The 14,772-nt window shown below is 46.9% G+C and overlaps 1 protein-coding gene and 1 long non-coding RNA gene across 9 annotated transcripts in view; one reads left to right on the top strand and one right to left on the bottom strand.

The window, feature by feature from the left end:
* The first annotated feature begins 2,050 nt into the window (after positions 1-2,050).
* Positions 2,051-8,907, top strand: LOC138415793 (uncharacterized). Its single transcript, XR_011247413.1, has 3 exons — positions 2,051-2,416; positions 6,553-6,679; positions 7,397-8,907. It is a non-coding gene; the product is annotated as an uncharacterized lncRNA (long non-coding RNA).
* Positions 7,963-14,772, bottom strand: part of NR5A2 (nuclear receptor subfamily 5 group A member 2) — a 128,129-nt gene continuing 121,319 nt past the window's right edge. For all 8 annotated transcript variants that reach the window (XM_069544345.1, XM_069544350.1, XM_069544353.1 and 5 more), the window contains one exon: positions 7,963-11,161. In XM_069544345.1, coding sequence (XP_069400446.1) covers positions 10,914-11,161 — 248 coding nt within the window. In that variant the 3' untranslated portion in view covers positions 7,963-10,913. The remainder of the gene's footprint in view (positions 11,162-14,772) is intronic.

The following is a 14,772-nucleotide window of genomic DNA, read 5'->3' as shown; positions in this document are numbered from 1 at the left end:
TTGCTAGACCTCCCTGTCTAAGTCCTTAGGCCCACGTGAGGGCTCGTCTCCCTACTGGAGACTTGTGACTGCTGCTCTGCAGGCTTCTCGGACAGCACAGCACGGTCAGGAAGTTGGGTGGGCGATGGGAAGGCCGTCTGGGCCAGGACCGGGACCTCTGCTGCCCTGAGCTCCTGATCACCAGTGGATGGTCCACCTGTTCGCCTTCCTCTGCCCAAGGAAAGCGCAGGTCTGAGACTGTGCCCCCAAGATGCAGAGAAAGACCCAGGAGAGCTGGGGGCAAAGTCTGAGGCAGGGTGGGGCGCACACATCCCTGTAACCTGATTTACAGGGAGCTGATGACAAAGCGGAAGGTGAGGCAGGGTGGGGCAGCGGGGACCCCCTGCCTGCTGCTCTCCGCCTCCCCTCCACCTCCGGGAGCGTGATGCTTTCTCTGTGGTGTCCCCAGGTATACAGGGGCAGGCGTGTAGCCCCCATGTTTGCAAAGCCACTGCACTTCCCCCACCCACCCACGACAAGTCCACACTTCTGACCAGGGCTGAAGGCAGCCAGGACCCCCAGGGAGGCACCTGGGGGACGATGGTAGCTCCTTTCCACTCCTGACCCCCTGAGAAATTCCTGGTGAGAGACGGGAGGAGGTCCCAGGCCTTGATTCTGCTTGGAGGGCTTAGAAGCAAGCAGAGAGGATTAACCATAAAAGAGTAAGTGGTTCGTGAACAGATTACAAAATAAGCAGGCTTGGGGTTTCCCTGTGCCCCCGGGATGATCCTGCACCGTGTTCACGATATAAACACACTCGCAGCCCCGGTCCCCAGCCGCCCCCTCCCGCCGACACCTGCTGGGGGCTCTGTTGCCCAGCAGATCGTATCTGGGAAAGTTCCCCGCAGGGCTGGAAAAACAGGAACTTGGCACCTCCGAGGGTCATAAATCAGAGCTGGGTGGAAACCCCCTTCTCCTGACTGCACCAGGGAATCCGTTGCTGCTGCACGGGAAAATAAAAGCAGGAAGTTTTGAGGGCGCTTCAGCAGAGCTGCAAACCACACACCGGTGAGACCATTCCATGTCACCTCCCAACACCCCAGCTCCTTATTTGGCCACGGTTGTCCACAGAATGAGGTAATGCAGTGAAGGTTTACTGTTAGAACAATGACCCTTCTCACTGTTACCCGGCGGATCGCAGATTGCACACTTTATCTTTTGCAGGGTGGGGTGCCCCCCACCCCTGCTTTACCCCCCGCAACTCTGGGCCCATCCTCCCGTCCCGGCTGGGCTCTCGCGTTCCTTGTCTGTGTCTCCCTCACACCATCCGGTTCCCACTTCTCAGTCGTCACCAGGGCTCAGCCTTTCAGGCCTCTGTGAGCAGCGTCTGCGTCTAAATACTGCACCTTCCACCAGATTCTCTTTGGCCAGTAACTCTAGGCACCAATGTGGCTGCAGAAAGTGCCTGCATTTTAGTGTTGAAAATAACCCAGGTCCTCATAAAGCACCGAAGAACTGATGCTTTAAACTGTGGTGCTGAAGACGACTTTTGAGAGTCCCTTGAACAGCAAGGAGATCAAACCAGTCCATCCTAAAGGAAATCAGTCCTGAATATTCATTGGAAGGACTGAAGCTGAAGCTGAAACTTCAATACTTTGGCCACTTGAGGCTAAGAGTGGACTCATTAGAAAAGACTCTGAAGATGGGAAAGATTGAAGGCAGGAGGAGAAGGGGACGGCAGAAGATGAGACGGTTGGATGGCATCACCTACTCCACAGACATGAGTTTGAGCAAGCTCCGGGAGTTGATGATGGACAGGGAGGCCTGGCGTGCTGCAGTCCACGGGGTTACAAAGAGTCGGACAATACCGAGCAACTGAACAATAATCATACATTAAAATGAAATAAAGCAAGAGCAAACAAAGGGAAAAAAAGCGGCAAAAAAAGCAGGGGCTTACTACCACCCAGGCTTACTATTTTTACTTCTGTATTTAGTTATGTTAAGGTGGCTGTTTTTACTGACATGAAATTATCATGTGACCAGAGTGTGTTGTTTTGCTGTTTCTTGATATGGACCTAGATCTCAATTGAACTTGGGCAAAGGGACCTTGGCCCCAAGAGTTAGGCAGCACGATGATGAGATGAAGAAGCAGGCGAGGAGCTGAGCACCTGTCTCCCCGTGTGCTCTCGCGGGTCTGTGCTGATCTGGGTGAGCTGCTGGGCTGCGTGGAGAAGTGGAGCTGTGTTTGCATCCTGGCCTTGCTCCGCCAGCTGTGTGACCTTAGGAAACCACCGTGATTCAGCCGTGGTTCCTCGTCTGCGATGCGATGGTGACAGAGTCCACCTGTGAGACTCAGGGGAGGTGCTTGGACGGAGCGGTGCTCAGGGCACAGTCGCGGTTCCCCATCGTCATCCTTTTCTCATCAGCGACACTGGGAGTAAGTCGTGGAAGGGAGACCTCTTCTCCCACGGGACGGGCACTCGTATGCTTTCTGCTCCTTTAAGGGAGGTGGGAGGCTGGGTGAGCCCCGGCCGGGCATTGCCTGGGGAGCTTGGCCGCAATCCAGGCCACACAATAGTTGTAGGAACATTTGACTCTGGAATAACACGAGGCCGCGGAGGAGCAGAGGGGAAATGAAACCTGTTGCGGCCACACCAGGGGCAGCGCGACACGTGTTTCCACCTTATTTATAGAAGCTGCTCCTCCGCGGGGGCAGAGAGATTTTGACAGTCCTGATTTATTTCTGGGGAAAATCCTTGGGACAAGATTAAAAAAAAAAAAAATACTGAATACACTAGTAAGGGGGCTAATGGCGAAGGAAGTGAGCTGAATTGATAGCAGCAAACGTTTATTCTTCATGAACATTATTGCCCTGGATTCCCAGACAGGCTGTCTATGAATATATATATTTTTAATATTTATTTGTTTGGGCGTGTCAGGTCTTAGCGGCATGCAGGATACTCAGCTGCAGCCGTGGAGCCTTTTCTTTTTCTGTAGCTGTGGCATGTGCCCTCTAGCTCCCTGACCGGGGACCGAACCTGGCCCCAGACACTGGGAGTGCAGAGTCTCAGCAACTGGACCGGCAGGGAAGTCCCACAGACAGGATGTTATGAACAATGGATGCAGATAGGATGCTTCTCGAATGGTTTTGTGGTGACACTAAATAGGCAAACTACTCGTTGAACTACAGTATGGGAGCTTTTAAAGTTGTAACGTGGTCAGGACTAATGGTGGACGGTGGTGGTGGCGATGTTTCCTGCCGAGACGGTGTACAAATAAAGGTTTCCACCTCTGGTTCTCCTGTGGGTAAGGCTCAAAGAATTTGTAGGTTTTGGGGGTCCCTGAGGCGCTTGGCAGTCAACACCTGGTTTACTGATGCATTCATTTTAAACCTTTTATTTTTTTTTGAGTATAGCTGATTAACAATGCTGTGACATTTCAGCTGGACGGCAAAGGGACTCAGCCCTCGTATATTAATACACACGTCCATTCTCCCCCAAACTCCCCTCCCATCCAGGCTGCCACGTGACACTGAGCAGAGTCCCTCGTGCTGTGTGGTAGGACTTGGTTGGTTATCCATTTTAAATAAAGCAGTGTGTCCATCCATGTCCATCTCAAGCTTCCTATCTATCCCTTCCCCCATCCTTCCCGCCGGCAACCATGAAGTTCATTCTCTAAGTCAGTCAGCACCTGTGTTTAGATATCAGTGATATCTGATAACTGCTCACTCCTGCTCTTGTTGAGACAAAGTACGTTTTTGGGCTTTGGGTGCCACTATTTTAAAAAGTGTGTCCGTTACCATTGCGCCTTTTGAGTCCTGAAGAAAAGCGTCAGGAGTGAACACGAGTCCTGGGGTGCCTAGGTTTGTGCTTCCAGGGGGCCCAAAGCATGGGGCTTGGAATCAGAACCGTGCGCACCCTGCCCCACTGTCTCCTGGCTGGGACTTTGGCAAATTACTTAACTCCTGTAGATGCTGGTTTCCTTGTTGTGAAGATGGGGTTGCCTTGAGGATTCGGCAATATCATTTTTCTATATTTGGGGAAATATCAAGCTTTCAAAACAGAGAGACCCCATCATACAGTGGCTTAAATAAGAGTAGTTCATTTCTCTCTCCTCTGAGCCTGGTCAGGGGACGTGCCTCAGCAGGTCACTCCGGGACCCACTGTGCCCCCAGAGATGGGACACTGGGGAGCCAACACCTCCACTACCACAGCTCACCTCCCTCGACGGCAGGTGCTAGAGAGGCAGCTTTAAAGCATTTTATGCCCTATTGGCGTATGGTGGTGTTCAGCCACCCAGTCGTGTCCGACTCTTTGTGACCGCATGGACTGCAGCATGCCAGACCTCCCTGTCCCTCACCAACTCCTGAAGTTTGCCCGTTTGTGTCCATTACATCGGTGATGCCATCTAGCCATCTCATCCTCTGACACCCTCTTCTCCTTGGGGTAAAGCTGATGAACAGTGCTGTGATAGTTTCAGGTGGACGGCAAAGGGACTCTGCCATTCGCATACATGCATCCACTCTTCCCTAATCCCCTCCCAGCCAGGCTTCCACATAACACTGAGCAGAGTTCTCTGTGCCATAAGGACCTTGTTGGTTATCCCTTTAAAAATAGAGCAATGTGTATATATCCATCCCAAACTCCCTAACTATCCTTTCCCCCCATCCTTCCCCCTGGCAACCATAAGTTCATTCTCAAAGTCTGTGAGTCTCTTTGTGCTTTGTAAGTTAAGTTCATTTGCATCATTTCTTTTTAGATTCCACGGTAAGGGATGTCATATGGTATTTCTTCTTCCCTGCCTTACTTCACTCAGTATGACGCTCTCTAGGTCCATCCATTTCGCTGCAAATGGGATTATTTCATTCTTTTTAATGCCTGAGTAATAACTTATATGCAGAGTACATCATGAGAAATGCTGGGCTGGAGAAAGCAGAAGCTGGAATCAAGATTGCCGGGAGAAATATCAAGAACCTCAGATATGCAGATGATACCACCCTTATGGCAGAAAGTGAAGAAGAACTAAAGAGCCTCTTGATGAAAGTGAAAGAGGAGAGCGAAAAAGTTGGCTTAAAGCTCAACATTGAGAAAACGAAGATCATGGCATCCGGTCCCATCACTTCATGGGAAATAGATGGGGAAACAGTGGAAACAGTGTCAGACTTTATTTTTTTGGGCTCCAAAATCACTGCAGATGGTGACCACAGCCATGAAGTTAAAAGATGCTTACTCCTTGGAAGGAAAGTTATGACCAACCAGACAGCATATTAAAAAGCAGAGACACTACTTTGTCAACAAAGGTCCATCTAGTCAAGGCTATGGTTTTTCCAGTGGTCATGTATGGATGTGAGAGTTGGACTATAAAGAAAGCTGAGTGCCGAAGAATTGATGCTTTTGAACTGTGGTGTTGGAGAAGACTCTTGAGAGTCCCTTGGACTGCAAGGAGATCCAACCAGTCCATCCTAAAGGAGATCAGTCCTGGGTTTTCATTGGAAGGACTGATCTTGAAGCTGAAACTCCAATACTTTGGCCACCTGATGTGGAGAGCTGACTCATTTGAAAAGACCCTGATGCTGGGAAAGACTGAAGGTGGGAGGGAAAGGGAACAACAGAGGATGAGATGGCTGGATGGCATCACTGACTCAATGGACATGGGTTTGGGTGGACTCTGGGAGTTGGTGATGGACAGGGAGGCCTGGCGAGCTGTGGTTCATGGGGTCTCAAAGAGTCGGACACGCCTGAGCGACGGACTGAACTGAACTGATGTCCCTTTGTATGTATGTACCACATGCTCACGCCCCATTCCTCTGTCAGTGGTCGCTTCCATGTCTTGGCCATTGTAAACAGTGCTTCAGTGAACAGTTAGGGCACATACATGCTTTCGGATCATGTTTTTCTCCGGATATACGCCCAGGAGTGGTCTTGCAGGGTCACATGGCAGCTCTATTTTTACTTTTTAAAGGAAACGCCATACTGCTCTCCATAGTGGCTGCACCAATTTACAGTCCCACCAACAGTGCAGGAGGGTTCCCTTAAAGAAGCAGTTTTGAACGAATTTATAGAATTTTTCAAAAAGTTGTCCTTGCAAGGACACCTCCCATCTCCTCTTGGCTCTTTCTCACTGACTTGGTCCTGAAAACAATTTTAGACACAGTGGCCCAGGGAGGCTGGTCTGGGGACCACCAGACCTCCCGGGGAGCCCAGGGTCCGCCCCACACCACCCTCAGCTCGGGAGGGGGGCAGGAGGGCCTGCAGTCTCTAGTCTCGGCTTTCTGATCATTTAGTGCCAAACTCACATCAGGGGATACTCAGCGATTAGTCTGATGACACCCCTTTCTTCCCTCCTTTCCAGCAACAATTAAACATCTGACGTTTCACAGACTGGCTCTAAGCTTTCCTGCAAACAAAACCACCACCACAGCCTGATCTGAGTCACTGAATTATTAATTCCTCACTTAACATAAAACAAATGCCTGTGTGCAGCAGTTAAAGTCTTGCAGGAATATTTATTTTGAGTGACTAAACTATACACTTCCTGTTCGGCGTGCAGGAAAATTGGTCTTTATTATTCCAGGGAAATGTCAAGACCACTGAGTGTCGGAGCATTTTGACCCACGTTGCGGAGAACAAACCCTCCACATGGTTCTCATAAAAATATACATCAGCGGCGGCTTCAAACCGAACGTCAAACTTCGTTAAAGGTACAACCCCCTTCAAAGTTACTGTGAATATCGAATATAACAATCAAATGCACATCGGCAAGAACCATTTCCCGCCCCCCCCCCCCCCCCCCCCCCCCACTCCAACCCAACCCAGGGCTGGTTCATGCTGACGGACTCAGCAACTTTGTGAGAGTTATTCCAAGGGCTGGGAGTGAGGTCTCTGCTTATTAGAATCACCTTCACTGGCTGCCGGGCTGGGCTTTTGGAAAAACGGCCCCTCCACCAATTTTTAAAAAAATGTATGTAGCCTTTTAAAAAGATGGCAAGAATTTTGTCAGTTCTTCCTAGTAAGAGGTTGACAAGGGAGATGTCTTTTGTGGGCCACTGTTTAGTTGATTAAAAATCTTAGCTCCATGATCAGCTAGACCTCAGGCATGGCATTCTGGTTCTCTGGTGTCCTTTGTGTGGGTAGCTGCTCAAGGGCATCCAATTCTTTGTGACCCCATGGACTGTAGCCCGCCAGGCTCCTCTGCCCACGGAATTTTCCAGGCAAGAATACTGGAGTGAGTTGCCATTTTCTTCTCCAGATCTTTCCCACCCAGGGATCAAACCCTCACTGCTTGCATCTCCTGCACTGGCGGGCGGGTTTTTTACCACTGTGCCATCTGGATAATATCATCGATAAAATTTGTATCAAGTACCAATAACTTAGTACCAGATGCCTGACTTTGTCTAACATCTCTTTTCCTTTTGAAGCAAATCCCAAGTGTCATCCTGGCCTAGAGACACACACAGTCTTGTGTTTAAGGGCTTCTGAGTCTTGGATCCACAGTTCCCACTGACTAAAGTATCACTTTGAGCAAGAAACTGTCAGGAGGACGATGCTACCTCGAGAAGCTGGTCCATCGCTGTCCAGGCGCTCATTCACGTCTGACTCTTTGTGACCCCATGGCCTGCCGCATGCCAGGCTTCCCCGTTCCTCACCATCTCCTGGGATTTGCAGAAACTTGTGTCCATTGAGCCAGACTTTGGAGCTAATCCGAGGATCAACTGAATTGACCGAACACCTGGGAAAATGACTAGGGCACAGGGAGGGCTACGAAGACAGATCCTGTAGGATACTGCCATCCGCTGTAACAGTAAGTGATGCAAAACGCTGTATTTCACGCATGGAGAGGTGACGCGCAGGCTGAGTTCAGTGCTCCCAGTGCCCCACTGAGGGCAGTGTCTGCGTGTGGAATTCTTCTGACTCCACTCCCAGTCAAGGGTCTCAGTTACTTTAGATGCTTTAGAACCCTGTAGAATGAGGACACCATAAAAACTTTTAAAAATGATCAGGCTGGGCATATCAATATTTATTGAAATGCTGAAAAAAAAATTCCATTTTGTTGAGAAATTCCTGGCAGGAACCAACATGACAATTTGATTTCACGGATACAGTTAAGTAATGTCAGCGAGGAACTGACTTCACACTCTCGACATCGCGTGGATTCAGATCCAGGGGGCAGCAGAAGATCCGTAGGATAAATATCCTGTCTGTTTATAAACACAGACCAACGACAGTGAACCCGGCCAAGCCCTAAACCTTCCTATCCGAGTCTGCCTTTACTAGTGAATCCTGCAGCTGATAAGGGAGTGGCTAAGCCAAGGTCTGGTTGCAGCCCAGCTAATGACAAACACTAGAGAAAGTCTGCATGCGCCATGGACCAAGTGGCATTCTTGTTTATCAGCTTCCGTCTTTAATGTCACCATTAGCGTGGCTTAACTCTCTATGTTCCCCATCTTTCTAACTGTTCTCATGGTGTAATTTATTAGGTTAACAACACAATAATATGTGGCCTTGTTTAGATAAAATAGTCAGTGGGGAATACTGTACATTTAAAATAAAACTTGGACTTTTGGGATCAATGTATTTGTTTTTGAAAAAAAATTTTTTTCTTTTTGCAATGTTAAGGACCCTCCAAATAACTATCTCCCAGACCTAGAAATTGTCTCAACCTATGTTCCACATATAGTGATGGAACCATCTCATAAACTGTTGACACTTTTCTCTTCCAACTTGGAGAGAGTAAAGATGCTGCTCTATTTACTGCTTTGGGTATGGACTGTGATCAACTATCTTCCTGTTGTCCTTTGATCTGTGAAGACAACACAGGTGTCCTCTGAGTGACGAGCTATGGACGCCCAGCTTAGCTATGGGTACCCTTCACTTGGACGTATGTTAGAGGTGATTAATAAAAATAATAAAATAGTCTTCTCTGTACTCACAGAAGTAGTAACTAATATCTTTGGTATACAACTTACAACGCTTAGAAAGAAAACCAGATAAGACTCCACCCTTGTTAAATTTACTAGAAAACAGAGGAAGCTACAAGTCACATAATTTACAATAGACATTAAATAAACTACGGTAAGAACCATGAAGATTTACAGACATTTAATCAAGTGAATGATTTAAATTCATTAAGACCCCTCTCTGTCTCTGAACTATGTTCCACTAACTTGACATGCTACAATAAACACATAGATTTGGTTTCTTCAGTCTTGGCTATATTTTAGACAAAGGTGAAACCAAGGAACAATAAATTAGCATCATAATTTTCTACAGTTGAACCTATGATATACAATATAAATAAACTATTCAAAAGCCAGAAACATTTATGAAAAAATTAAGGGACTAGGAGATACTTTCATTTTTTTTTACAGTTTCTACAAGTGATTGTGCCGCCAATACTCTCAAAAAAAAAAAAATTAAAATCTAAATGAGATCCCCGTTTCTGATTTTAGTGTCTCACGACATACAATAAGTAAGTACTGTTAAAAATAATTACCGATCAGAAAAATAACAGTAAGGAATTGCTACTTCAGCTCTTTCGTTACATCACAGTTCCCCCCTCCCCCCAGAGGCCCTAAGGAATGTAAACACTCTATTTCATTGGACTTTAAAGTAGTAATACTTTATTTTAAACAAGTGTTGATCCACATCTGCTACCTTTGAGAATTGTGAAGTAAGGCAAGACTTCCGTGTCTCTGGCATCGCCTGTTGATAATACTGACAGCGTGGTCTGGAGACTGTTTCACAGTTCTCTGTCCTCCCGTATTTGTTCTATAGCAGACTTTGGTCTACGTAGCGACTTAGAAAGGTCACTATCACTCTCTTCCCTTCCCTACTGGGGAAGAACTCTCTTTCCAGGCTCACCGTTTCCTCTCTACGTTCAGGGGATGGTCAACTGCAACACGGCCATCACTGTGTCTGCTCACCCCCGCCTTTATCTTGCATAGCTTAACATGCTTCCGTGTTGTTTTCCTGTTCAGAACGGTGACTATTTGACATTCCAGCAAAATATGTTTCCTGTTGTATTTTTTTAATGAACTACAAACCTTGATGGTTAAAAAGGCTGATGTATCCTAATAAGCCTTTCTGCTGGGATTTTTTATGAAATCCAGTAATGCTAAAGCTAAAGCTTTAAAAGTTTGTAGTCACTACCCTTAATATTAATGAGCGCTTGTAATAGGATCAGAAGAGGGACACTGCTTGCTTTTTTTTTTTTCCCCAAACATTATGAACACATGACAAAACAAACCAGAACATAGTCAAAATGGCAAGCTCACGTATCAGTGGACTGTTCTTATTAGCTGTTGGCAGGTCTCAGATACAGACAGTCAAGAATAGGCTTTTCAAGGTTCGGCGGAGCTCCTGGGGGGTGCGGCTGAGCACAGGTCCTCGGTACAGACTCCGGGATCACAGGACAGAAGGTGCCGGGTCCTTGGAAGGAAGAGAAGGCTGTTATCGGTGCAGCTGAAGGATTCTTGAGGGTGGTTTCAGTTCAGCTTTACCACGGAGGAAGTCTGTAAGCTCAAATTCCCTGCCACATAAGCCTAACGAAGAACACAGATCAGTTCCTAGATTTCTTCACAGCGGAGATCAGTTTCAATATGCAAGAAAGCTTCTGTCCGTTCCCAGCCTGACGTGGCGTTGGGATCCGTCTGTGGGTTCAGTCCACTCCGCTCCAGTGTCTTTTGCACAGGACGCTTTGGGGATGGGACGCATTTGATTCACAGTTTGCGATACAAACACCCTGATACATCATTTATTGGCCATTCAGTATCTGGCTACTATGCCTTATTAAATTCAGTATCTTTAAACCAAGTGTTCAATTCATGTTGCTTGGAGCCGTTCAGAGTATTTTTTTTTCCCTTTCTTCCTGTTCTTCTCCTCCCCCACCCCACCGATCTCTGTTCTGTTGCGAAGCCGAGCTCGTGGCGGCTGGGACTACGCTCGTTTTGCGTGCAGCATCTCGATCAGCAGGTTGTTGTAGGGGACGTCCCCGTTCAGGTGCTTGTAGTACAGGTACTCCTCGGCCTGCATGCTGATGGCCCGGATCTCCGGGAGGCGGAGCAGCAGCTGCCCGAACTTCTCTGCCTGCTGCGGGTAGTTGCACACGGTATAGTCCAGCAGGGCGGCGTTGACCTGCTCCTGGACGCCTTCCACCAGCTGGGAGTTCTCCAGGTTTTTGACATCTGGATTAAAAAAAAACAAACACACACACAATATTTCAATGGTGTTTTAATTCCTGTTTATAGCAGTGTTCAATTCGGGGTTGCATTTTCCTCCTGACATAAAGCCCACTCGACGCACCGCTGGACGGTCGGTCAGCCCCACTCACGGAGACTGCCTGAGGAGACGGTCACAAACGTGCTTTAGAAGAATGTCCTGTGGAAATTCTGCCTATGCCTCCAGTCAACTAGACACCAGTGGGTTTTGAGCAAGGTCAGTTCTTTTCATATCTCACAAAAGAAAAGGTTTGAGGATTCCGAAAGTAGAAGGGTCATAATATATTACCACCAAATGAGTCCCTTGAGGAAGACTGATCTTAACCCAGTATATGACACGATGCATACAACTCTGTATTAATTTTTCTGACCCAAGGTGAAATCTGTGTCCAGGCTATGATGTAGTTAATTCTAATAAAAAGTGACAGGGTTCTTGTTTCTGTTTGACATTTCCTGGATGGTTCTGAAAGCTTCTGACTTGTCTAGCCCATGCTAATGAACCATCTGGTACACTCCAGTGACTGCCAGTGGAGCTGTCGCTGCTGGGAACTCTCTAAAATATGTGTCTCGGTGACTAATGATCTTTATCAGATGAAAGCTTCGTCCTTTAGGCACAGTGCAAGCAGGATGGCCGGTGCCCTTTAACCTGAATGTGGTTTCTGCAGTTGATACATTGCTTTTTTTTCCCCTTCTAGACACGAGCCATTCCCACAGAGGGGATGGATTCAGACAATCCACCTGGCCTGATTCCTAAGGATCCTCGCCCTGCAGGTCCTCATAATGTGGAGTAAGAGGGCAACAGAGTTAAAAGACAGACTGACAGGCACAGACACACAGACACTGAGCAGGGAAATGGTCATGGTGGAATTTCTCTTCTGGAGTCTGTTTATGTGAACTGTACAACTTGTTTATGGTGTGTAGACAGACGCCTCTGGGAGAAATCTACAGATACGCGTGTGCGTGTTTACATACATCATCCGTGCTGAGAAAGTAAACAGACGCAGGCACCTCTCTCCCTGCTTTATCTTCTAATTGGACAAAAATAAATAAGAATGATTCCATAGAAAACCAAATAATACTATGGCTGAAAGGTTAAACGCACCAAACCCCGCTGAGTCACCAAGTTGCGTCCCGTGTTTTTGCCACCGTACATTGTGACACTTAGTCAGTACACACGTGCACGGCCCTTTCGGTGTCTCTACGTGCTGCGACAACAGGCTGCCTCACATGTGCTGTTGAAACGTGCCCAGGATGATTTCGGTGTTTACATTTTGAGCCGTAACTTTGCATGAAGCACGCTTCCCCAATTCCGTCCTCAAATCTCTGCCCCAAATTAAAAACAATGGGGAATTAGTACCGAAGTAGCATGGGCACTGGTACGATCACATCTACTTCAGAGTGCAATGGGGGAGTCAAAAATACCCGACCATTCATTAACGAGGTGCACAGACAACTGCTACCCGATGAGGAGCTTCGCCTCCGAAGGTGTTGTCCACCAGACACTACGCAGGCGGCACAAGTTAATAATGCGTTTTCCATCGATCTCATCCATAGTGTCTTAGAATTCAATTAAGATACTTATTAGTTATATCTGGTTCAACATTATAAGATGCAAACAACTGGAAATCCCTTGAATATGCTGTACCACAAGAGATGACAGAAAAATCCACGTTCATGTCAGCCTGGTTCTCTGCCACACTGTTTGCATTTCACAGGCGCACACCCTGGTTACAGACACTGGTCCTTCCTAAGGCATCACGGCAGAGAACCAGTAATTCCAAAATCGTTCATCTGAATTCTGACCAGTTTCTTAGTGCTGCTTCTCTTTACCCTCCTGCTCAACCTAAACAAAACATTAAAGCCTGACACCTAAGGAATAATTTAGTTTTCTCTTTTATATACTACTAAGAAGTTGAAAGGAAAAAAAAAAAAAGAAAAGCAAGTTCCAGTGTTATAGTGATTTTAACACAATCATAGGAAAAAAAATCGAAGTATTATTTTATGCTACAATGACAGATATTGTCACAGCAAGAAACGCTAACAAAAGTCACCGAGATTCATAGGGAGGGTGCAGGAATTTGCACAGTATAAAACGCAAGATAAACGAACAATAGTCTTTTCGGAAAGTTGTTTTTGAAACCTTTTTTGATAAATGTATTTTTTGAGAATAAGGTTCAGCCTTCTGTGATAAATTACGCCGCTCTCTTAATAAAAGCAAAACAACACAATGAACTGCTAAGAAACAGAAAGCAAAGGACGGGTCGCAGGCGCTGGTTAAATCACTTACTCTTGTTACAGATAAACATTTAAAGTCTTCAGGTCAGCATGTGCTGGCTAATTTCTAAGAATACTGGTCCAAACTCCCCGAAGTTTAAAACCACATGCAACTGTCCTTCTGAGGGAAAATCCTGTTTACTGTGTTTATCATTAACTGTAACAGAAGTTACGCTGCTGGTTGTCCCAAACGTACCTACTTACTGAATGCCCACTTTGTTTCTCTGTCTATACAGGCAGTTTGTAATTCAGTGGCAGTGACTCTGATATTAAAGCTATGTAGTGAAAGAAAGAAAGAGAGAGAAAGAAAGGAAGGAAGGAAAGAAAGAAAAACATCTTGACTGAGTTCCTCGCATCCACTGACCAAGAAGCTTCCAAATCCCAGCTCCGGCCGATCTGTCCCAGCTCTGTCTCGCTCACAGCATCTTGTCCTCTTTTATTAACTGCCCATTTCCCCACGGAAACTGCCAGCATCTTGAGATGAGAACTGTATTATCTTTTAGTCAAGGCCTCCCCAGAGGTTTCTCCGATTGTTTGCTTTATATTTAGGTGTATCTGTCCAAAAATCGCTCAATTGTAAAATGACCCATTACGTTAGCTGCTGCGTATCTTTATGCCGCTCCTGCCTGGCTCTCTGCGACCCCATGGACTGCAGCCCGTAAGGCTCCTCTGTCCGTGGGATTATTCCGGCAAGAATACCGGAGCGGGTTGACATTTCCTCCTCCAGAGGGTCTTCCCATCCAGGGGTCGAACCTGAGTCTCCCGCACCTCCTTCTGTGGCAGGCGGATTCTTCACCACTGAATCACCAGGGAAACCCTTGAGCCGCTATGTAGCTGCTAAGTCGGTTTCCTTTCTTTTTCTAGCTTGACACTGGCTTTCAGAAGTCGACTTATACCATAAATCTCTCCCTGAAGAGAAACAGTTTAAATGTACTAGTGTGTTCTACTCAAGAATGCTTGGTGAGCCTTTTTATGATCTGAACAACCAAGGCTGAATTCATGTGTTCTGACAACGGGGGTCAGTTTTGCTCTAGGGAGAACGTGCCCACGCCCTCATCTGGGTGTGGGATGTGGCCCCTTGTTCTTGAGTCTCCGTATTTCCTGTCCGACAGGACAGGATGGAGGTTTCTCAAAAAACTAAAAATGCAGCTACCACATGACCCAGAAATTCCACTCCTGGGTACGTATTTGAAGAAAATGAAAACAATAATTGGAAAAGACACATGCACCCCAATGTTCATAGCGGCACTATTTACAATACCGAGATGTGGAAGCAACCTAGGGGTCCATCTACAGACGGTAAA

Source organism: Ovis canadensis, chromosome 12 (genome assembly GCF_042477335.2).
Source record: "Ovis canadensis isolate MfBH-ARS-UI-01 breed Bighorn chromosome 12, ARS-UI_OviCan_v2, whole genome shotgun sequence".
NCBI lineage: Eukaryota > Metazoa > Chordata > Mammalia > Artiodactyla > Bovidae > Ovis > Ovis canadensis.
Note: the sequence above shows the minus strand (reverse complement) of the source record. Positions and strands in the feature narration are given on the sequence as shown.